General features: G+C 51.6%; 1 protein-coding gene across 4 annotated transcripts in view; it reads left to right on the forward strand.

The window, feature by feature from the left end:
* Bdh1 (3-hydroxybutyrate dehydrogenase 1) overlaps positions 1-19,734 on the forward strand; it is a 40,183-nt gene extending 20,449 nt beyond the window's left edge. For all 4 annotated transcript variants that reach the window (XM_004644541.2, XM_023704751.1, XM_023704750.1 and 1 more), the window contains exons 3-7: positions 7,447-7,519; positions 8,144-8,254; positions 12,481-12,622; positions 17,046-17,198; positions 18,963-19,734. In XM_004644541.2, the coding sequence (XP_004644598.1) occupies positions 7,447-7,519; positions 8,144-8,254; positions 12,481-12,622; positions 17,046-17,198; positions 18,963-19,432 (949 nt within the window). In that variant the 3' untranslated portion in view covers positions 19,433-19,734. The remainder of the gene's footprint in view (positions 1-7,446; positions 7,520-8,143; positions 8,255-12,480; positions 12,623-17,045; positions 17,199-18,962) is intronic.
* Positions 19,735-24,183: the final 4,449 nt, after the last annotated feature.

The raw sequence follows: 24,183 nt of genomic DNA on the forward strand, positions 1-24,183 counted from the left end.
TCTATATATCCCCATGGGAATCAGGAGTGGTGGCCCATGCCTATGGGAAGCTGAGGCAGGAGGATCACCATAAGCTTGAGGCCAGTCTAGGCTACATGGTGAATTCAAGGGCAGCTTGAACTATATAGAAGGAACTTTTTTTTTTTTTTTTTTTTTAAGTTTTTCCATGGAAACAAACAAAAAAAGGAAGAAGTAGCACATCAACCCCACGCACACCCATCCACACAGGGCCAGTCCTATTTCATCTGTCACTATCTGTTTTCCTCCCTAGTCCATTTAGGTCATTTTGAAACAAATGCTGGACATGGTGTTTTGTTTGCAGATGTTTTAGTGTCTGACTCAAAACGATAAACTCTAATGACAATCACAAAACCATGGCCCTGTGTATTCCCAGTGATTCTCACCAACATCCAGGCAGGAGGACTGAGACCTGCTGGGGGCCCACAGGAACAGGGCACTTCCTGGGGCCTGCCCTGGGGCTCCCCTGGGCCTTTGGAATGGGAGTGGGAGGGACTGGAGGGGAATTCCACAGGCAGAGTCCCAGCTGCCCCTTCCTACTGAGTCGGAACACCAATGGGAGGGGCCAGAGATTTTGCCTCTTTTCAGTATTTAGAATTAATACTAATTTTATTAAAGGTACAAATTTAAAAAATGGGCTCCTGAGTTTGACTTATAAATCTTATTTCTAAATCCATTTTTTTTTTTCTTTTTAGAACTGGAGCTTGAACTCAGGCCCTTGCGCTTGCCAGGGAAGTGCTTATTCCTCTGAGCCATCTCCCTGGCCCCCAAATCCATTGAATTTTAACACTGACTTTTGAAGTAGCCTTTTATTAGTATTTGGTGTCATTTATAAAACTTAAACTTCACTGAAATATTTCAAATTTAATATAGTCTTTTTACTTAATGCTTTTAACTAGTAGAACTTACCTAAGTATTTAGAATAATATGAATCTTATAAATTTATAAATTCTGTAAATCTTACATTCTCAAATATTTCAATTTTTTTATACACTTGGTAAAATATAACTTTTGTGGGGAGAATACTTACTTAGGATTAAATCCAGGGGCTATCTACCACTAAGGTACGTCTCCAGTCCTTTTTATTTGTTTTATATTTAGATAGAGTCTTGCTGAGTGACCCAGGCTGGCTTTGAATTTGCTAGTCCTCCTCCCTCAATCTCCCAAGTAGCTGGGTTTACAGGCATGTGCCACTGTGCCTGGTTTATCTTAAATGTTTTCAACTTTAAAAACAGTAAAAACTCTGAACTCTAAAATTAACAACTCTAATACTCATACTGAACCACAAAGCAGCATTTTGCTTGTCTTTGGTTTCTTGAGAAAGGGTCTTACTAATTGCCTAAGGTTGGCATTGAACTCACTGCTCCCTATGGAGTCCTCCTGCCTCAGCCTCCCGAGTGCTGGGATTACTGGCATGTGCTATCAAGCCCAGACTAAGGCACCCCTGGAACAGCCAACATCTAGGACAATTTTGTTCTAACACAAAGCCTGATTCGCATTTTATGATTACTCTGCAGTGGGAGACTCCAGCCCCATTCTCCAGCAGGGTACGCTGTCCCACAGACCCCGGTCCCTGGGCTGAGCTGTGCCCTGCCAACTAGAGCAGCAGAGTTAAACTCAGAGCACAGGGGGCTGGGGAAATGGCTCAGCAGAAGAAGGAAGTGCTTTCCTGGCAAGTGCTGCAAGGGCCCGAGTTCAATCCTTGGTTCTGTCAAAAAAAAAAAAAAAAAAAAAAAAAAAAAAAAAACCCCAAACCTTAGAGTACATGTCACTGTGTTTTTCTTTTAAGACAAAAGATATTAATAGAATTGTTTAGACCTTTTTTTTTTCTAAACTAAAACCTCACATTCAGGTTTAATTGCAGTGTTGGCACTTTGTGATAAACAAGTGGGTTTTGGGAGTTGCTGTTCCAGCACTCAGTCTCTAAAAGGTCAATGTCACCAAACCAGAGTTTGTAACAAGTTTCCTTGCTGCTTGTTAACTAACGAACTGAGGATTCCAGAGTCTACGGGAGCTCCCACAGGTGACAGGCGACAGGCGACAGGCAAGAGAGCAGAGAGACAAATAGCAGGGCAGGTACAGCAGCAGCACCCCAGAGACCCCCGAGCAGGAGCTGTCCAGCACCTCCAGGGCCTGAGGCCCACCTCAGCAGCCTGCGGGGGAGGGATGGAGCCCTGTGCGCCCTGGGGAAGCAGACACAGGACCGGTGGGAGGAGTGGCTTGGATGGGTGCTGTGATCTGTGCCTGTAAGTCCCGCTACTGAGTAACTGAGGCCGGAAGTCGGCAAGTTCAAGGTCAGTCTGGGCAATTTAGCAAGATCCTGTCACAAAATAAAATGTACGAGGCTGGGGATATAACTCAATGACAGAATGCCTGCTTAGCATTGTAAGATCCTGGTTCAATCTATAGCAGCACAGAAAAGAAAAATGGAAGAAAGGGAAGAAAAAAGGGAACCACTGACGAGTATCTTTCATGAGTAAAGATTCAAATTTTTTTTTTTTTTTTTTTTTTTTTTGGCTGGCTCAGGCTGCCTTCAGGGCCAGTCTGGTGAAGCATGTGGAGCTGGGGCTCGAACTGCGGTCCCCCATGCCTGACTGTGTTTGCCCAAGCAAGTGCTTTAAACAACTGAGCTAACTGGCAAGGCCCCATGCAAAATCTTTACATTTATTGTTATTTTTTATTTTTCACCAGTTCAGCCCATCCTGAGGGCGGGGCTGGTGCAGCACTGGTGCTCGGAATCAAGGTCCCCTGCATCTGCCTAAGTTTGCCTAAGCAGGCACTCTAGACCACTTAGCTATCTCGCCAGCCACGCAAAAATCTTTAAAATATTAATAAATAGAATTCAGCCAGACTTAAAAGAAATATAAGCCATGAACAAGTAATGTTTGAGGGCCAGCCAAATAGCTCAGTGGATTAAAGTGCTGCTTAGGCAGACGCAGGGGCCAGGAGTTCCATCCCCTGGCTTGCCGTGCTGGCCCCGCCCCCAGGGTGCGCTGAGACAGTGATTGAGACCGGGCGTGGTGGCGTACGCCTGTAATCTGTAAATTGGAGGATCACTACTCACTACAAGTCCGAGCTATGCAGTGAGACCCCGTACACCCTGTACACCCTGTCCTAAATACAAAAAAACAAAAAAACAAGTAGTGTTTGTTCTAAGAATGGAAAAATGGTTCATTATTTGAAGATCAGTGTCACTCACCAAATTAATGGATGTTATGGTTTGTGTCTAGATGTCCCCCCAAAGCCTCATGTAGTCATGGGGCGGCTTCTGGAGTTTGTGATTGGTTGCTTTGGGTGTGTATGCTGCACCTGCCCTGGGGCAGGTAATTTGCGTTAAGACATGAGGATGGGAGGCTGGCTGGCTGCATGACCTGCTGCCACTGCCTTTGCTGTCTGCTCCTTGTCGCTGCCATGAAAGGTTGTCCTCTGCCATGTGCCGCTTTGCCTTAGAGCCAGTTGAATATGGACTAAAACCTCCAGTAACTGTGAGTTAAATAAACCTTTCCTTTCTTCATTTTGGCTGTTGAGCATTTGTCCCAGCAACGAAAGAGTAACTGAGACCATGGACTAAAAGAAGAAAAAATTGTGTAATTCTGTCAGTGCAGAAAAAGCAAAATTTAGCAACCACTTATAATCAGAAAAAAAAAAAAAAAAGCTGAGAAAAAGAGACACAGAAGAGAACTTCCTCAACTCAGTGAGTAACATTTACAACAGACCTGTGACTAATATCACCCTTAATGGTGAGAGCTAAACGCACTGCCCCTAAGATAGAGCTATATGTTGAAGCCCAGGAAGTAAGGCAGGAAAAGAAAACGAAATTCATACCGCTCAGCACAGAAGAAATAGGGCTGGGGAGTAGCTTGGCAGACTAAGTGCCTGCCTGGCAAGTGCAGGGACCTGGGTTTGATCCCCAGTACCAAATGTCGTGCCGAGGCTGAGACAGGAGGATCACTAGAAGTCCGAGCTTTGAAGTGAGACCGTATACCAAATAAATAAATAAATTTTAAAAATTTTTTTAGAAAGAAAAGAAATAAAGCTGTCTACATACAAACTCCCAAGGAATATACAGTCTCCAAAATGAATAAGGTCACAGGATACAAGATAACACAAAAATGAATTGTCAAGCCTGGACTTGGTGGTGCATGTCTATCATCCCAGCACTCAGGAGGATGAGGCAGGAGGACTTCTGAGGTTGAGGCCAGCCTAGATGACACAGTGAGACCCTCTCTCAAAAAACAAAAACAAAAACAAAAACAAAAAAAAACCTTCCTATGTGCATGTGAAAATTAAAAACAATACTGTTTGTAACTATTCAAAAGGAAAGAAAACAGCAGGGTGGGGGCTGAGGGTTTAGCTCAGTGGAATAGGGCTTACTTAGCACATGTGAGGCCCTGGGTTAGTCCCTCGCACCAGAGAGAAGCAGGAAGGAGAGGGGGAGGGGAGGAGGAGAAAGTACTTAGGTATAAAAGAAAACATGTCCAGGATTTGTCTGCTGAAAATTGCACAGCAAAGATGAGAGAAGTACAAGACCTAAGTAAACAGAGGCATGCACTGCACTCAGGATTGGAAGGCTCATCGACGTGAACATGCCCATTTTCCCCCATTTGATTTTATGGGTGTAGCACAACTATTAAAGTATCAGTCTGATTTTTTTTTTAAAGTCAAGATTATTGTAAAGCAAGATTATTGTAAAGAATGGTTAGGCGTAGTGGCACATGCCTGTAATCCCAGCACTTGGGAGGCTGAGGCAGGAGGATCATTGTGAATTTGAGGCCAGCCTGGTCTGGGCTACAAAGTGAGCTCAAGGCCAGCCTGAACTGCATAGGGAGACCCTGTCTCAAAAAGACTAATAAAGAAAGAAAGTTTATGGGGAAAGGCAAAGGAGGAATAATAGGTAACACAATATTTAAAAAGTGAGATAAGGTAGGAGCCCAAGGAGAGTGTGGTGGAAGAACAAATCCAGAAACAGACCTGTACAAAAGTGCCTGATTTGGGACAGAAGTGCAGGTGGGAGTCCATAGACAGAAGGTAGCGTTTTCAACCAGCAGGTGCTGCGGCAACTGGAAATGCATAGGCAGAAAATCCTCTCTCAACCCAAGTCTCATATCACACAAAAGCGAACTCGTAGTGGGTCACGGACTTCAACGGTGAAGCACAGATCTACATATTTGTTAGGAAAACAAAGAGCGAGGCACTGTGGACTATGCCTATGATTCCGACACTCTGGGAGGCAAGGCAGGAGGATTATTTAGTCAAGCCCAGCCTAGGCAATTTAGGGACTAAGTGGGATTGTCACAAAATGAAAAATAAAAACAGTCTGGGGATATGACTCAGTGCAAAGGTTCTGTAATTAGGCAAAACCCATTAAAAGAAGTAAAGGGATCAATCAGATTGAAATAATTTTATTCTGCAGTAGACCCTGGTAAGAAGACTAAGAAGGCAAGTTACAGATTAGGAGAAAAGATTTGTATACTGCATATGAACCAGAGAACTAATATCTAGAACATTTTCACTAGGGAAAGGCCTGAGAATATGGGCAGAGCACAAGGAGGGGCTGTGGTCTTAGTGCTTGTGCGACCTAACTTCATGTGTGGAGTTGATAGGAGGAGGTGGGGTTGTCACAACTAAGATTAGTGCCATTGTGAAACAGGCCTGAGGTACCCCTCTCCCCTTCTGCGCTGTGAAGGGACAGTTTTAGGAAGGAAATGGTCGTCTGCCCTCTTCATCGGGGTCAGTTCCTGTTCTCCAGAACTGAAGAAATGAATTTCTACGATATAAGCCTTTCTGTCAGCCACTTATACTACGGTATTTTGTTTTAGCAACCCAAAGTGACAACACACAAGATGTTCCACATCACTGGCCATTAGAGAAATGCAGATTAAAATAAAAGTAAAACAATTTTAAAAATTAAGTTTTCAGCATGGCTAAAATAAAAAAGATAGTGACGCCATTGAATACTGGCAAGGATGTGGACAGACTGGGTCACCTTTCAGTTTTGCTGGGAGTGGAAGATGCTAAAACCATTCTGTAGTTGTAAACGGATTTTGGCAGTTTTTTTTAAAAAAACCATGAGGCTATCATATGACCCAATAATTCTACTTCTGGGCACTTATCCAAGAGAAATAAAAACTGGTGTTGCATTAAAACCTAGATGGGGAAGTTCATAGCAGGTTTCTTTGTTGTCGCTTCAAATTAGAAACAACCAGATGTCCTTCAGTAGGTAAATAATTAAACAAATGCCCATGCTATAGAATACTACTTAGCCATAAAAAGGAACAGACTCGATATGCACAACTATCTGAATGAATCTTCAGAGAATGGTGTTGGATTGAAATGCCAAGCCCCTGTATGATCCTATATGACTCTCTTACTGTACCATAACATGCTTGAAATCACACCATTACAGATTAGTGGCTAAGGAGTGGAGTACGCATGGCTATAAAAGGGGGCTAGGAAGGTTGGTAGTGGCGATGGAAACTCTCAGCGCTAGGACACAAGACTCAATACCTTCCATTTAAAGGAGGAGAAGTTTATTTTGGGTCATGTTTTCAGCCCAGGGTTGGCCGGCTCTGAGGCAGGCAGGCAGGGTGGATGGGGCTGGTGGAAAAGCGCTGCTTACGTCATGGTGGCCAGGAAGAGAAGGGAGAGAAAGGAGGAGCCGAGGAGGGAGATGCACCATTCCAGGCCAGTCCCCATGACCTGCCTTACTCTGAGGACCCCACCCTTCAGTAGCAAGTCAGCTATAGCATCCCCAGGGGCTGATTGTCTTCTAAAAGCCCAACCTATGAGTATAGGGGCTCTTCAGGGACATTTAGGTACAAACCATAACAGCAGCATTCTATATTTTTACTGTGTCAAAGTCAATATCCTAGTTGTGCAGCATAATTTTGTAAGATACTGCCATTAGGGGAAATTGGGTAAAAGATACCTCATATATCCCCATGTTATTCCTTAACTGTATGTGAATCCATAATTATTTCAAAATTAAAAAAAGTTTAATTCAAATAACTGCTGAAGCAGCGTAACCCTAGGGGAGCTGAGACACTGGCTTCTCAGGAGGTTTGTGCTCAGCCATATCACTGAGAAGAGGTCCTGTGCCGAAGCGAGTCTGAAGGGTCACCCCCTGTGTCACCATGGATGCAGACAGGCTTTGTTGGGGCCACACAGGCCAGTCATGTTTTGGCAGGGCCTCCCAGCGAAAGTGGCTTGGGTTGGCTTTCTCTCCGGAAGGGCTCTTCCTGTGCAGTAGCCACGCGGGCTCCCTGGCCGCCAACCTGGCACCTGGTGGAGCGATGGGCTCTTTCCAAGCTGTACCAGCAAGTGCTGCAGGCCAGGTGGCGGCTGCAGGTGCTTGTGTCGCCTCTGGCCGAGGAGCAAGGTCTTAGGAAGGTCACAGCCTGGAGCTCATAGCTTCTTTTTCTCTTGCAGACACTCGCTGTTGTTTTGCTCTGCTTCCTGGACCCCCAAGGGCCATCGGGCTTACGCCAGCGAGGTGAACCCGGTGAGTGGAAGCCAAGGGAAGCGGTCAGAAGGCAGGCCCTTCCCTCTGGGCCTCAGTCCCTGACACCCTCAGAGTAGGGCTTTAACGCCTGCAGGATGTGCTGAGCCGCTTTCCTACTGAGCTGTCTCCCAAACCCTGCTCCCTACATGTGGGATCCTGCAGAAAGTTGGGTGCTAAGAGTTCAGCTCTGGAAGTGCCATCCAGATTTTAGTCCCAGCTCTGCTGCTAAGGACATGACTTGTCTTTATTTTGTCACAGACACCGTGGTCTGGTAATTATACCCATTATACAGAGCTAGGGAGAGGGATAAGAAAGCTTCATGCATGGTAATCCCAGCCTTGCACGTAGTAAGTACTGCGCCTAATAAGGTTGGCACTGATGGTGACAATGATGGCAATGACGGTGGCGATTGGAAAACTGAGCCTTGACAGTGGGAAACACTGCCCTCTGCAGCACTGCTGACTGGGGCAGAGTGTGGGTGGGGTTTCTGAGTCTCAAGCTCCTCCTGTACACTGTGGCGCTTTGTGCCAAGCTGGAGGACCAAGCCTGGGTCACACGCTAAGCGCTGGGTGCCCCACCTCAGGACCCTGGGTCCCTAACATGGGGTCTGGTCTTCAAACACAGGCTGGAAGCAAAGCTGTCCTGATCACAGGCTGTGACTCTGGCTTTGGGTTCTCTTTGGCCAAGCACCTGCATTCAAAAGGCTTCATTGTGTTTGCCGGCTGCTTGCTGAAGGTAAGAGAAGGCTCATTTTTTAAAACCAGGGCTCCTTGACAGGTCGTTGCAGTTTTGTTGTTTTTAAAAGATTGCTTTCCTAACAACTGGCTCACCTGTTGGTTAAAATAGCCTGAACTTTTGCTCACTTTGGCCTCCCTCCTCCTTCACAGCTTTTTCTATCGGTCTGTACTCACCCATCCACCCATCCATCTATCCACCCATCCATCCATCCATCCATCCATCCACCCATCCATCCATCCACCCATCCATTCATCCTTCCATCCTTCCATCCACCCATCCATCCACCCATCCATCCACCCATCCATTCATCCTTCCATCCACCCATCCATCCGTCCATCCATCCACCCATCCATCCACCCATCCATCCATCCTTCCATCCATCCATCCATCCATCCATCCATCCATCCACCCATCCATCCACCCATCTATCCATCCATCCATCCATCCATCCATCCATCCATCCATCCACCCATCCACCCATCCATCCATCCACCCATCCATCCACCCATCCATCCACCCACCCATCCATCCATCCATCCATCCATCCATCCATCCATCCATCCATCCATCATGCATCTATCTGCCTATCGTCCAGCCACCTGTCTTTTATCCGTTTATCCATTTTCCAGTGCTAATGTCTGGGGCTTTGCTAGGTGCAGCCTCAAGGAGCCGCCTGTCCGGTGGAGAAGCGATTCCATGCACAGACACAGCTGGAGAATTGGGGTGAAAAGCATTCTCGGGGATGCACAAGTGTTCATCGGATTACAGAGAAGCAAGAGACAGACTGAGCTGGGCACAGTGGCACTCGCATGTCATCTTAGCACTCAGGGAGGCTGAGGCAGGAGGGTTGCAAGTTTCAGCCCAGCCTAGACAACTTGGTGACTTAGTGAGATCTTGTCTCAAAATTAAAAATAAAAGAAGAGGTTGGGATGTAGTTCCGTATGAAGTAGAAAGAGTCTAAAAGCCTGGGAATGGGGATAAAGTTTGCAAGCAGAGCGCAGGGCTGCACACAGACCTGGCTGCCCCCTACCTGGGAGGACAAGCTGTCTGGCTCGTGTGGACAGCTGGAGCTGGCTAGAGTGTCTTAATGCCACTTGCCCAGTGAGACTGCCTACCACCAGGGGCATATCGGTAGGGCAAGGGCTGGGGTGCGAGACCCAGCAGCAGGAAGTGTGCTGCCTACTGCCATAGGCTGGAGGTCACAGGCACCCAGGGGTAGTGTGACCTTGGACTCCTCTGGAGGAAGGGCCAACTCAGAAGACTACATTGGTGCCCTCAAATCTGCCAGCCCCTGGAGCTGGCCTTGGGAAGGACAGAGGTAGGAACAGGAGAGGGGACGAGGGCCCTCCGTGCTGCCACCTGCCTCCTACATTTCTTTAGGGCCCAGGTGGGAGTTTGAGCTTCTATACCAGACTGGCTGGAGTCACCCAATTAGTAGATGGAGCTGGCCTCTGCTAGAACAAAAGGCTCTCTGTGCCTGAGGATGAGTGGAAAAGCTCCAAGAGGGGCCTGAACTTCATCCAGGAGTGAAAAAAAAGAATAGCTTGTGAATGAGATTTAAAAGGCTAATGAAAGAAAGAAGTGGGTTGACCAGTAAGCCAGGTAGCCCTGCTCCAGCTCAGCAGGGCCAGAGCCTGTCCTAGACCAGGGAGAGGAGAAGAGGAGAAGCAAAGTGGCCCAGGAGTGAGGCCTGGAGCTAAGTGCAGGAGGCCCCGAAGGCCATGGCTACCGTAGTCTGCAGCCAGCTGGTGGTGGGAGGTGGGAGAGGCTGGGGCCAGCTGAGTGCCCATCCCTGTTGGCACAGCTGTCACGAGTAGGTTGTGCAGGTGTCTTGGGGCTGATGAAGGCATGGGGTGGTCAGCAGGGTGGGGTCTGAGGCTGTGGCCCACAAGGCAAGCATGAGATGATTCCCATGTCCTTCCCAAAAAGAGGGATCCTCCCCGCAAGCTGCCGAATTGAGTTCATGTGTGAGGACAGTGACCCGAGCGGGGGTCGCCCCTGGGAAAGCAGGACTGTTGTCATGGCGCTGGCCCAGGAGCAGCCTGGTGCAGGGACCAGGGGAGCTAAGCAACGGCAAGATGAGGAAGAGCACCTGGTCCCTCACAGTCATCTAGGATACAATCTGTGACAGGGGCCAGTGACCCTTTGAGGTCACCCCAGGTGGGCTGCACTCAGAGCGGCCGCAGTGTGGAAGCTGTCAGACCCGTGGTCACAGGTGTCTCTATGCCATTTATGGAACAGAAACTCTGTGGGCACTCAGACTAGAGACGCCCTTCTGGGAGTTCTTTTTGGAGGTCTCCGTGGTGAAAGCATGAACTCCAGGCTGGGCTGCCCTGAGGATCCCATACCTGTCACCTCTTGGGAAAAGTTGGCGCATCAGTGAGGGTTGGGACCAACCTGCCAGCTCAGTGAGTCGCCATTGAGGGGACCGGGTAGAACCAGCCTCCCTGCTGCCAGCCTGGACACAGCCGCTGAGCCTGCCCTGTTGCTTCTTCAAAGGGCTGCTGGCGAGGCTCCCTTCAGATGGAAACCACAAGGGGATGATGACAATTTGGGGACACGAGGGTTATCAGAGGGAGAGTAACACTTCCCATCTCTGATGCTTGGATTGTCTACACAAGTCCCTCACTCCCACCCCCACACTTTTCCTCTGTACCTGCTCATGAGGTCCACTCATGGCCCAAACAGCTCCTGGGTGCCTGTGCCACCCACAGACCAAGACACCCGCTCTTTGGCGCTGAGCTTGAGTCCTTGGCCACAGTTCTGTTGTCCTGGAAGGCATAGAACAGGTCAGCTTCCATGGTCACATCCTCCTCCAGTCCCCAAGGTAACTGACTCCAATGCCCTTGGCCCCTTTGACATTTTCTCTTGAGATTTCTGTTGAGATTGTAAGACACACTGTCCTCAGTCCTGGGGTCCCAGCCACCTTCCAGGCTCAGCCTAGCCTACAGAGAGTTTTCTGGGCCTGAGTGGTACTCTCTCTCTTCGATCTCCAGCCCGCCTATGAGACGCGTCGTCATTCCATACACTGCAGAAACCCACTGCCAGTGCGAGGGTGGCTGCCAATCATTAATTTCCCATGGAATTAATACTTTGCTCATCCCCAGTGAGCAGAGTTTGTCACTGCATGGGATAAGATGTGACCACTCACTGCACCCCAGGATGTGAAGGCTGATGGGCAAAAGCCCACCAAGTGCCTAGCACAGTGCCCCGTGCGGCCAGCACTCAGCTAATGATGTCCACTTTTATTGAGACCCCAGCAGCTGACCAGCGCCCCAAAGCAGGCCCTTGCGCCTGTGCAGCCTCGTGTCCACCATGTCCTTCTGTTTCTGTGCTGCCTGCGGAGCTGGCTTAGGGTGGCACCCTCTTACCTCTTGCTGATGGGTTTCATCCCCCGGGGCCCTTTCTTGCCAGTGTCCCCAGCTGTCACCACCTTTGGAAATCTTCCCTGCCTGCGTCTGTCCTGCATCCTCGCAGGCTCTGTAGGACCACAGCCACCCCACCGTCTGCTTGTTCTACCATCTCCTTCCCTGGGTCACAACTCTGAGAGCAGGGGCTGAGGCCTTTATCTTGGTGCCTCCACAGTGCCACAGTGTGACAGAGGCTCAAGAAATATTTGGAGTGATAATTTTCTGGCCTTTACTAAAACTTGAATTGGTACAGCACTTTAATAGTTTAGCAGTTGTCAGTATCACTCCTTATCCCAGTTGATCTGCATGGGGCAGGACAGCACTCTTACTGCCAGAAAAACTGGGCACCTGTTGGGGACCCACCTGAGTGCAGAGCCCGCTGGGGGTGAGCGGGGATGGGTGCCTGGTGCTGGCCTCTCATACCTTGGGCAGGAGTGGCAGGCAGAGCCTCTGGGCAGGTGTGACCTGTGGATAGCTTTGGCCCACACCTTGGTTTTGAGTTTGGGGTACCCTCTGGCATGTGCTCCACTCTGGGGTTCCCAGCCTGCCTGATGCCCACCTAGGTTTGCAATGCCTGCTAGGAAAAAGAACCCTGCAGTGACGGTACACACAGAGTGCCCCTGCTTTTTGTGTGACTGTAGCAGGGCTTGGAGCACTCTGTCACCCAAGCTCAGGGGCTGTCCGCTTGAGCCCCTGCTAGTGGGCCCTTCACAAACTCCTGGGCTCTGATGTTGCTAAGCCTTCACTGGGGGCCACCTAGACTCTGTCCAGGTGAGAGGAGGGCAGTGGAGTCAGTCTGTCTCTCTCCCCTAGGACAAAGGGGACGATGGGGTCAAGGAGCTGGACAGCCTGAACAGCGAGCACCTGAGAACCGTCCAGCTCAATGTGTGCAGCCCTGAGCAGGTGGAGAAGGCGGTGGAGACAGTGCGCTCGAGCCTGAAGGACCCTGAGAAAGGTGGGGCCACTGTAGGGCAGCAGGAGGTGGGGACCCTTCCTAAATGCCACCCTTTGCTGGCATCCTGCCAAAGCCCTCCTTTATTGTTTAAATCCTTCCTCCTGCATGGTAGAAGGATGTGGATTAAGTGAAACACACCCATGAGATAGGGCAGTGTGTAACAGGGCCAGCGGGTGACTGCAGAGAGAGCTGCACTGGTTCCTGCCGGTTTAGCACTGTAAACCCACTGTGCTCTGTGCTGGGCTGAGCCTTGGGGACACCCAGGTGACCAAGACACAGACTACTCCTGAAGACCTCATGGTTCAGTGAGGGACCAGGTTAGCATCAGGAAGCTGTGCATTGGGAGAGGCAGGACGTGCCTGGTCTCGAGGTGCAGTGGGAAGGGGTCATGGGGCAGGTAGCAGTGGGAAAGCCATACCAGGAGCAGGGGAAGCTGGAGCAATGGAGGGAAGTGGCTTGGGCGTGTCTCAGGATAGAGTCTGCTGGGGGTGGTGGCGCAAGTGAGGTTGGCAGGAGGAGGGAGGTTATTGGAGCAAAGGGTGTCAGGTGAAGGGGTGTGGCTTCTCCCCCAAGGACCCTGGGAGCCACAGCAGGGCTGTCCCTAGCAGAATGGCCAGTCCTGTCTGATGAAGCTCACTGCTGGGACTGTGGCAGTGGGGGTGGGGGCATGGGCTTGATTGAGCTGAACTAGGGTGGGGGGCGCTGGCAGAGGAGGGGCAGACTCAGGAGGGGAGAAGACGCCACTGGCAGGACTTGAGCACTCAGGTGTGGGGGTGAGGGGCAGGCAGGAGGTCTCTGTCCCACATGCCTGGTGCAGAAACAGGTGAGGGGTGGGAAGGGGGTGCAAAGGACTCCTGGGGAACCTGGGCACTTTGGGCCAGGGAGGGGACCAGGCCCAGCAGGGATCTGTGCTACAGTGCAGATCCTCAGTGTCTCCCAGATCAGTCACACCGAGGACCCTGGAGGGAGGGCTTTGCTGCCGCCCTTCTGGGGCGCTGTCTGTGTGGTGTAGGGTGGTATTCTGTGCATCAGCAGGCTGGGCCATTGACCCCCACACATGCCCCTGATAGCCCAGATAGAACGGGAGCCTTGCCTGACACGGTGGTGCATGCCTGTGACCCCAGCACTTAGAAGGCTGAGGCAGCTAGATCTTGGCAAGCTTGAGGCCAGCCTAGGTTACATAGTGAGTTGAAGGCCAGCCTGTACTATGTACACAACCCTGTCTCAAAAGAAAGCAACAGAGAAGAAAGGAAAAGGGAGGCCTGGGAGGGCTCTCTGTCCCCTGCACAGTGGGTGGGCAGGGAGGAGAGAAGGGATGAGTGCCAGCAAGTAGGAGCAGGTGGAGACACTGTCACCTCTGAGAAGCACTTAGGTTGCGCATACAGTCTGACACTGCTGTCACCTGGCAGCCCAGGGTTGTCACTGCCCCTCCAGCAGGCCTGTCCTGGCCCCTGCTTCACAGCAGAGGCTGTGAGTCACCCGACTCACTGAACATTTGCTTAATCATGAACAGGCAGTCTGTGATCCTTTCCCGTAAGGGAAGGTAGGATGCTCCGGCGGGGTGATTCCAGCAGAGACACAGCTGGTGTGGAATCCTCCTCTGCCCGCCCTGCCCCCTGTCCCCTTTGCAGCTGGGATGTCACTCGCCTTCATGAAGCATTAGGCAGGAAAATAGCTGCCTCAGAGCCCCTTGTAGCCTTGTAGCCTGTGGCCTTGGCTGTGGTGTGAATTGCCCAGGAAGTCACCAGCGACCTCAGCACAGGCTGGGGCTTTCCCAAGGTGGGGGTCCTTGTTCCCTACCATGGGGCAGGGCCACCTCCATTCCCTGTCCTGGTTTGGCCAATGTGCCCAGCTGGGCTAGGCAGCATCCCCACTGCTCTGGCTGCCAGTGGGGAGGGCTCCCCCCACCCAGTGTGAGCCCAGACACATAATCTTTCCAGCATGTTTGATGAACCACTCACTGTGACCATCCTTAACTACTACTGCATATTTTGGAAAAAGATCTGAAGATTTTTAGGTCCAAAAAGAAAATGTGTGAGACATAATCACGTGCCAACACCAATTCTTCTCTGACCTTCTCCCCCCTCTCCCTATTGGCCTCTCTTCTCAGGCAGCTTGGCTTTGAACTCCAGATAGCGACCTCCCATTGAGCCCCCTGCAGCAGTGACCACCTCTGGTCACACCCACCGGACAGGGGCCTTTCATGACCAGTGTCCTGTGGGTGAGACGAAGAAGGGAGGCTATCTGAATGAGACCAGCTGCCTGCCATGGCGCTTTCTTGCCAGCAGGTGGTGCACTACCAGGCAAGCTGTTGATCCAGGAGCAGGGGCGCTCCCAGGTCAATTTTCATTAAGCCTTTTTGGATAGCAGTGGTAGATGCAATTGTTTCGTTTCTAGGTGGAACAGATACCCTTTTCAGATCATGTGTCATTGTCCCATATGAATGGAGCACCGAACCACTGGAAATTCCATGAAGAAAAGCAAGCTGAGGACAGGACATGGGGCAGGGATGCCCGTCACGGGAAGTGGGCTCAGGTGGGAGAAGCCAGAGGCTGACACCCAGTGTCCTCATACCAAGGGGACAGCGAATGTCCAGGAGCCTAGTGGCCCTTGGCTCCTAGAAGGCAGAGCACAGCAGGGTCCTTCCAACCCAGGGAGGTACTGAATCCCAGCACAGTGGGACGGTACAGAGAGGGCGGAGTGTGCACCCAGGGAGACCTGGCGTGGACAGAGGAGGGCCAGCTGTGTGACCTGAGGGCCGTGTCTACAGGCATTCGTGCTCCTCTTTTTTGCAGTACTGGGAATTGAACCCAGGACCATTTCCCCAGTCCCATTTTTCTTTTGAGCTAGGGTCTCACTGATTCTCTAAGTCACCCAGGCTGAGTTCAGACTCATCCTCCTCCTGCCTCATCCTCCCGGATGTATCTTTTGAGGACCTACTGTGTGCATTGATGAGGGGAGGGAGCCAGGAGCAAGGGGAGAGACGGAGCCGCATAAAAGGAAGAGAAGGGTGGCTTATGAAGAGGATGGAGCCCGCCCGGATCCAGATGCTGTCATTGGCGAGGACCCTGATGGTGTTACTAGGTCTGTCTGGAGTTTGTGAGGTCCCTGCAGGCAGCAGCGAGGGGCTCTGCACACTCTGTTAACTGGCAATTTCTGTTCCTTGATAAATGTTCTTAATTCTCTGTAATTGAAAGAGAAGGCGCCAGAGGTCAGGAGTGGAGCTTTAATTTGGTCACAAGTCAATGCGGAGCCATCGCTCTCATGGATACACTTACTTCCCTGCTGGGCTTGGAAAGTGGCAGCGTTCTGGCAGGTGGGGGGTGCCACAAGGAGGGGGGCTCTGCTCTGATGCTGCCTGAGAAGGGGCTCAGGACTTTCAGCCCAGGAGACTGAGCCTGGGGTGGCTAAGCCCTGAGGGCCCCCAGCAGAGAGCAGGCTCTGGCCTGGGAATCAGCCATCTGCTCTTTGCACCCCCAAACACTGAATTCCAAGGAGGCCCTGTAAATGGGGCTGCCTCTCTGCTGCTTCCCCTGGATTCAGCTGGCTTCCTGATTTAACTTCAATCTGGGCCTTCCCTTTCGGGCCTCAGTTTCCCTACCAGTAAGATGAGACAGTAGCCTAGATAAAGCCCAGGAGCCTCCAGCGCCTGCATTCTCTGTGTCTGCAAGAGCCAGGTGTCCCTTAGCAGGGCCTGTGGGAAGCAGGCCACCAGTGTGAGGCTGTGTATGCTCTGGGCTCTGGGGCATCACACGCTGCGGAGGTGGATTGCAGCTGGCAAAGGGACCCTGGGGAACAGGTCAGTGAGTCCTGGGCCTTCACGTATGCCAAGTAGCATGCTGTGTCTTGGCTTGGAGGAGGAAGATGAGAGAATAGAGTGCTTGTTATGAAGGTCTCGGGAAGGAGCAGAGGTGACGCTGGGGCTAGACTGCATAGGCCTGAGGGACAGTCCAGCAAACAGCACTTTTGGCCTCTGTCTGATGTCATTCTTGGGTGACTCTGGAAGGTTTTCTGAGAGCCTTGGGCAAGAGGCTGGAAGTCAGAGGGAATGCAGGCCAAGTGGCGCAGGGTGGGCTCTGGGCTGGTGAGCGATGTCTGAGGCCGGGCATGTGTGCTGACAGTCATGTCCTCTCCTGAACTGGTCAGCTTTCTTGTTGCTGAGACAATGTGCTGGACACTCACAATAAAGGAAGACAGATTTGATTTGGCTCACAGTTTGCGAGGTTTGGAGCATGGTCACCTGGCTCGAAGGCAGGACATCGTGGTGGAGCAGAGCTGCTGGGAAGCAGCGCACAGGGGCAGAGGCCAGGGACCAGAGTCTCCATGGTCCCGACACCCCCAGAAATGTGCTTTCCCATTCTTCAAGGAGGTCTGTCAGGCCAGTCAAGTTGATCATCAAGATTAACTTGCACCTTCTATCCAGGGCTGTGGGGCCTGATTAACAACGCGGGCATCTCGACTTTCGGGGAGGTAGAGTTCACCACCATGGAGACCTACAAGGAAGTGGCAGAAGTGAACCTCTGGGGCACAGTGCGGACGACAAAATCTTTCCTCCCACTCCTCCGAAGAGCCAAAGGTAAGTTGGGAAGACAGCTGCTTCTTGTCCCTTGGACTGGCCAAGCTGCAAATGCTCCAGAGCTACCCTCCATAGCAGCAAGGCTGAGTCATGAGTCCTAGGGCCATGCTAGGCGAGTGGGAGGCAGAGTGCGTGGCCAGCGCAGGGAGAGGGCGTGCGGCCTCCGGAAAGCAGAGCAGGTGGCCCCACCATGGCATCACAGCAGGTGATGGTTAAAGAAGTGGTCGTTTTCCCATTCTGTGGGGTGATCTTCGTAACTCAAACAGGAGACAATTGTGGCATTACGTTAAGGAGAAGTATTAAGATTAGAAACTTAGAAAACAAGCAAAACACCCAAACCATAGAAGATAGCCAAATGGAAGCAGAGTACACATGGAGGGTTTTAAAAGGAAACCTAGTCCTTGAGTGATCTCCAACTAAGAGGTTTCTGAAAGGTGCCACCCCACTGTGTCCCTGGCCCCAGGGTAGGCTGTGTTCCTTCCCGTGCCCTCCGCAGTTGGCAGTCCTGGGTCTGACTGAAGGATTCACCTCCAATCCTGCCCCAGGGCTGAGAGAGAGAAGCTGTGGTGGCACCTGATACCCTCAGGCTGGGCACCTTTCAAAGTCACCACTCTTCCAGTGCTGGAGACCCTGCCTGTTCATCCCAGCCCTGGAATCTGGTTCAGAACCCCACTTCCACCTTAGCCCACTACTCTGTGTGCTGGGAAGGCTTGGGCTGCAAACCTGCTTCCATCCCTAGTGTTGCCATTGGTCAGTGCACACATAGACTCAGTGTGTTGACCACCCACACGGCTTACTAGTCACCTGCCTAGGTGGCACTGCCCTGTGATGCAGCAGAATCCTTGACATATGCAGCTTATGGAGGAGAGGTTTATTTTGATCCATAGTTCAGTTCAGAGTAGCCGGTCTGTAAGGCCGAGAAGCATGTGGTGGGAGGGCTGCGAGCAGGGAAGCTGCCCACCTCGTAGTGAGCAGGATGGAGAGAGCCAGAAGAGCACCTGAGGAGAGGTGCACCCTTTACAGCTGTGCCCCCAATGACCTACTTCCTCCTACTAGCCTTCAGCTATGAATTTAGGGGTGGATTAATCCAGCAGAGTAGCTCTTAATCCATCAAGCTGATGTAGCAGGGAGATAGCTCAGCAGATTAAGCACCTGCTTAGGCAAGCGCAGGGACTGGGGTTCAATCAGCAGTACCACATGCCATTCTGGCCTTCCCCTGGGGCACACTGAGCTGGCCACTGAGACCGGGCGTGGTGGCACACGCCTGTAATCTCAGAGCAGGGGAGGCTGAAAACGAGTTCGAGCTGTAGTGAGACACTGTACCAAATATGTAAATTACGCTGACAATCGAGATTCACTGTCATACTGGGTGAGCTCTATGGGCAGAAGGAAGAGCTTCTCTCCTTGACCAGCCTCAGATTTTGCCCAGCTGCACAGACAGGGTGAACACACCGATCTCCTGGTCACCGCTGTCTTCCTCTCCTGTTTTTACTCCAAGGTATGATCACCAGGCAGGGCTGTGTCTGGTTTTGAGATAGCTGTGTGTTGCCGGTTGTCCCAGCTGGTGAGCAGGGTTTCTTCTCACTGCTTTGTCCTCCTCTGCCCTGGCTGGCACACCTGAGGGAGGGCCAGGGGTGCTGATGCATAGGAGGCCCACGCTGGCTGTGGCTGCTCCCTGACCCTGGGTGATTCTGAAGTGCTGCCAGCCAGGTATCTGTGTCAGGGCAGTGCCACCTGAACGGTATTTACTGTCTCCCTCTGCAGGCCGCGTGGTCAACATCAGCAGCATGCTGGGCCGCATGGCCAACCCAGCCCGGTCCCCATACTGCATCACCAAGTTTGGGGTGGAGGCCTTCTCCGACTGCCTGCGCTATGAGATGTACCCTCTGGGCGTGAAGGTCAGCGTGGTGGAGCCAGGCAACTTCATCGCCGCCACCAGCCTGTACAGCCCAGAGCGCATCCAGGCCATCGCCGCGAAGATGTGGGATGAGCTGCCGGAAGTCGTGCGCAAGGACTATGGCCGCAAGTACTTTGATGAGAAGATCGCCAAGATGGAGACCTACTGCAACAGCGGCTCCACAGACACCTCCCCCGTCATCGATGCTGTCACCCACGCCCTGACCGCTGCCACCCCCTACACCCGCTACCACCCCATGGACTACTACTGGTGGCTGCGAATGCAGATCATGACCCACCTGCCCGGAGCCGTGTCCGACATGATCTACATCCACTGAAGGGTTTTGCTGTGACCCATCTGGGAGCCGCAGTGGGAAGGGAGAGGTTGGGGTGGGTGGAGCACATACAGTCACTTTGATTAACCACTTGTGGGTCACTACTGTCCTTGGAAGACTCATTTTAGCATTAACAGAGTCAGTAACCCAGCCTGACTCACTCGTGTGCTGAGTGGCTCAGGTCTTCACAAAACAGGGTCCAGGTGAGGTGGCCTAGACCTTGGGGTGAACATGGTGCATCTATCTGGATTTGATTTCATATGAAAATTTTGGGAAACATCTTTATATTAAACACATTAACTATACAATGCAGTCCCTATTCCTTTATGTCTTTAGGCAAAACATTAACTAAAAAAACTGTTGATTGTTAAGCCAACCTGTTGAGTAAGGACAGATATTTTTTTGATTCTGTGCATGAAGAAATTGCAGCTGCGAGAGGAGGTGTGAGATAAGTGCAGGAGCACACACTATGTTCCAGGGTGATCCGCGTAACCTTTCATCCAGGAGCCTTCTGACCAGCCCCATGTCCTCGCCCAGGCCTTGCATGCAATGTGTACCTCTTTGCACCGTAACCATACTGTGTGGGTGGGGCATGGTGGTGCACGCCTGTCATTCCAGCACTGCAGGAGGCTGAGGCAGAAGGATTGCAAGTTCAAGTCCAGGATGGTGTGATGTGAATAGCAGCCAGCCAGTGGTGATTTTGCGCTGGCTTTATGGCACAGGTGTGGATTGTTCTGGAGCCCTTTATTTGAGATCTCTCCACTCTCCTTGGGCGCGTAGGCTAGGCTTGTGTGGGGTGCTTTTAGCTAAGGGGGCAGTTTGTTTCTGGTTTGGATCTGTTTGGTTTTTGCCTGGGTAGGACTGGTGTTAGCTGTGGCTGCAGATGGAGCAGCCTTGGCAAGGCACAAGCTCTGGGCACCTTCTTTCCCGGGGTGCTCTTTCATGTCACACACATGTGCATGCACACATGCATGCACACATGTACACCCCTGCTGCACAGGGCTTCAGGGTGCCTTTCATCTGTAGCTCCTTCCTGTTGAAGCTTTACCTTTCTTTTTTTTTTTCCTGGCAGAACTAGGGATTGCACTCAGGCTCTTGCGCTTGCCAGGGAAACTCTTATTCTATTGAGCCGTCTCCCCAGCCCCATTGAAGCTTTACTTTTAATGAAGCCTGGACATTGCTAGGCATAGTTGTGTTACTACTTGGCTTTGGATTTGAAGGCTTCCGTCCCCGCAGTTGTTCAAGGACTGGATATTTGAACCCAAACCAGGCACCACGTCCTCCAGGTGGCTGCAAGCGTCTGGCAGGGGCCTGAGTGCCAACTCTGCAAATCAAAAGAACGCCTGCACCGCTCCCTGGAAGGGCCAGGCTGCCACTAGAGGGCGCCTGACTCCTCTGTGGCCGGAACCTGCTTCTTTCCCAATGGGAAGCTTCTCTAAAGCCCAGGTCTCACAAAGGCGGTGGCCCCCACCCCAGAAATTGCTTAGGAAGCAGGCCCCTCAAGACGGTGTCGCTGCGCTCCTAGCAGCTGCCTGGCTGGAGGCTGGAGAAGGCAGAGGAGCCTCGGCAGCTGGAACAGGCTCTGGGCGCAGGCTGTGCCAAGGCAAAGGGGAACCTCACAAAGAACAAATTCAGCTTGGCTCTGGGGCTTTTGTCTCCTCTGTGTTCAAATAGGGGTGCCCTGTCCCAGCTCCTGTCTGCAGGGGAGGCCAAAGAGGGGCTGTTCTACAGAGCTTGCCTCCAGCTGGGGCCTTTCAGAGTCTTGTACTTACATCCCAGGAGAATTTGTTTCAGGCTTAATGAGGGAGAATGGGTGTAACTCCTGGGGCTACATGTGCATACCCCTCCCTGGGAACCAGGAGTAAGGGGCTGGCCACATGCTCTGGGCCCCAGTCAATAGTAAACAGAACACTGGGGATACCACATCTGTGCCTGAGGGGTCCCCAGCAGTAAGCTTGCCAATCAACCTGCAGCCTGTTCCCATTTTAAGTTTTTATCCCAGTGATTGAGAAGCCTAGGGTGTCTTCCCTCCATCTAATCTCGATGCTAATTAAAAACCTCCATTTAAGGTTCACTTTCTGCAGCCTACAGCTGCTTGGGCGCGGGGTATAGTTTGATCATTATGAAAGGCAGGGAAGCCGAGCAGAGCAGAGGCTGTTCCCATTTCATAGATGACATAACTGAGCCCCAAAGAAGGAAATGGCTCACGTGGTGTCCCGGTGGATCTGGGCAGAACCAGGCGAGAGCCAAGTCTCCTAGGTGTACCATCACCCTCCATGGGGTCCACGCACTGTGATGGCACACCATGGCTCACTACACCAAGCAACGGTTGCCACCCCTGGCCATCCATGGAGAGCTGCCCCTTCCTGTTGGGGGTGGGACAGGTCCAGTCCTGCTGGAAACAGATGGTAGAACAAGGCCCATCTTGGAGAGGAGCTACATCCTCACACCTAGGATGGTGCACTTCCTCAGGAAGGCCAGAGGCCCCTCTCCTGGGCCTGCAGCTCTGGGCCTGGGACTTGTGAGGGATCGCTAATCTCCCACGCAGGAGGTTCTGTTACACAAGGGCACGGGGAGCCCTTAGCCAGCCCTACAGCCCTGAGCCAGGGCTCTGTCTTCCCCTCAAATTCATCTGCCTGAGTCCATCGCTGTGTTGGAGGTAGGACTTTTAGGAGGAAATTAAGGACAAATGAGGTCCTGAGGGTGAGATACTAATAGGAGAGATTTCTCTCCCAGCATACGGGACTTCTAGCCTTTAAAACTGGGAAAAAAATTTTTTTTCTGTTTTGTTTTTCTTGAGGCACAGTCTTATTTTGTAGCTCATGCTGGCCTTCAACTCACTATGTAGCCCAGGCTGCCCTGCAATTTATGGGGATCCTCCTGCCTCAGTCTCTCAAGTGCTGGGATTATAAGTGTGCACCGCCACACCCGGGCCTAAATTTCTGCTCTGTAAGTTCCAGTCCACAGCATTTGGTTATAAACTGCCCAGCTTGGCCAGTTCCTCTGGGAGCCATGCATTTATTGTCTCCCTGAAACTCCTCCCCATCGACCAAGCGACCTGGGAGGTCCCAGCCTTCCACCCCTCGTATGGTCTTGGGCCTGAGTTGGTGCTGCTGGAAGAGGAGAGAAGGCATTGCAGACAGAGCCTGGGGCTGCAGGATGGAGCTCAGCTGCAGCTGGCTTTATGGGGCTTCTGTGAGGACCGAGAGTCTGGGCTGCAGCTACCACGGACCCCTCTTCTGTGGGCCAGTGGCTGGACAAGAGCTTTCTGCAAGATGCTTGGCTAGGGCTTTGGTCTGGAGCATGTGCTGTGCTCACCCACACTAGGGCCCAGACGGTTCTGAGCAGGGGCGAGGAGTCTGCCAAGCCCTGGTGCTGAGGTCTGTCCACTTCCTGTGCCCATGTGAGCGAGCAGAGGCTCTGGGCTCAGGCTGCAGGCAGCAACCTGGCTCGTGTGTGTGTGTGTGTGTGTGTGTGTGTGTGTGTGTGTGTATAGGCACACACAGTGCCAGGCACAGTTCCCAACCAGTCTGCCACTGCTGCTGTCACCTCTCACCCGATTCTCGGTTCTCTCAGCTGCCCTACCTAGCAGGTAGGAATGGTGGGGACAAGGAAACAGGCTTTCTCGTCTCTTCCCATCAGAGGGATGGAGCCTGGTGGCCACACCAGATCTAACCTCTAGCCCAGAGCCAGAGATGTGTGAAAAGCCAGGCAGATGGCACCAGGCCCTAAAATAGGGAGAAAAAAAGTGCCTCAATTATGTAACAGCGAGAGGAATCTTGACACCCATGACAGGAACAGTCACAGCAGGGCCGCACGAGCCAGTGCTCCTTCCCTTACCTCTCACAGCCCTCTCCCTGGGCAACCATGGGCCAGAGGGGCTCACCAGCACCCCTGCTGTAGGCAGTGCCATGTGCTCAGCTGGTTCTGCCCCCTACATGGGCATTTCTTTTCTCCTACCTTTTTTTTTTTATGAAACAGGGTCTGGCTATATATTCTAGGCTGGCCTTAAACTCACAAGGATCCTACTGCAGCCTTTTGAGGCTTTGGGATCATAGCTGTGCGCTGTTATACTTGGCCCTGTGTGGGCATTTATGTGGGCACACTTAGGAACACCCAAATCCCTACCTGGCAGCATCGCAAAAGGACTTGAGGGGCGGAGGAGCACAGCCTGAGGTGCACAGTGGTGATTCTGCCCTAACTGCTGGCATGAAGAGGGCTTCGGGCTTCTAGGGCTCACCAGCTTTTCTGATGTGTGTAGGCCTGAGGAGTGGAGATTCATGAATGGTGGCTTCAGAGACACAGGGTGAACACCTGCTGGTCCAGAGACTGGGGCCGAAGGAGCAGAGCTAGGGACATGGGCTGAGAGAGGCTGCCAGGACCCGCGCCACTTCAGAGAAGGAAAAGGGACTGGGTCAGTATCAAGCCTGAGTCACAACTTCCTGGATGACCAGTCCGCTGATCTATCCTGCAGAACTATCTTTCAAATAAAATGGAGAAGTGAAATATTTCCATGACAAAGAACAACTAAAGAATTTCATGATGAATCTTGAATCTCTCCAGTGACAGGGAGCTCATTCCTTCTTCTTCTTCTTCTTCTTTTTTTTTTTTTTTTGACATCATTTATTTTTATTTTAAAGGAAGAAAAAAAATAAAAATTGGTACAAAATCTCAAAACAAGATTTTAGGAGAGTAACAATGGTTAGTACATTGTGTATTGTTATTGCCAAAGTAGTTTCTCATATTACAAGATA

This window comes from Octodon degus, unplaced genomic scaffold (genome assembly GCF_000260255.1).
Source record: "Octodon degus isolate 3935 unplaced genomic scaffold, OctDeg1.0 scaffold00203, whole genome shotgun sequence".
Taxonomy (NCBI): Eukaryota; Metazoa; Chordata; class Mammalia; order Rodentia; family Octodontidae; genus Octodon; species Octodon degus.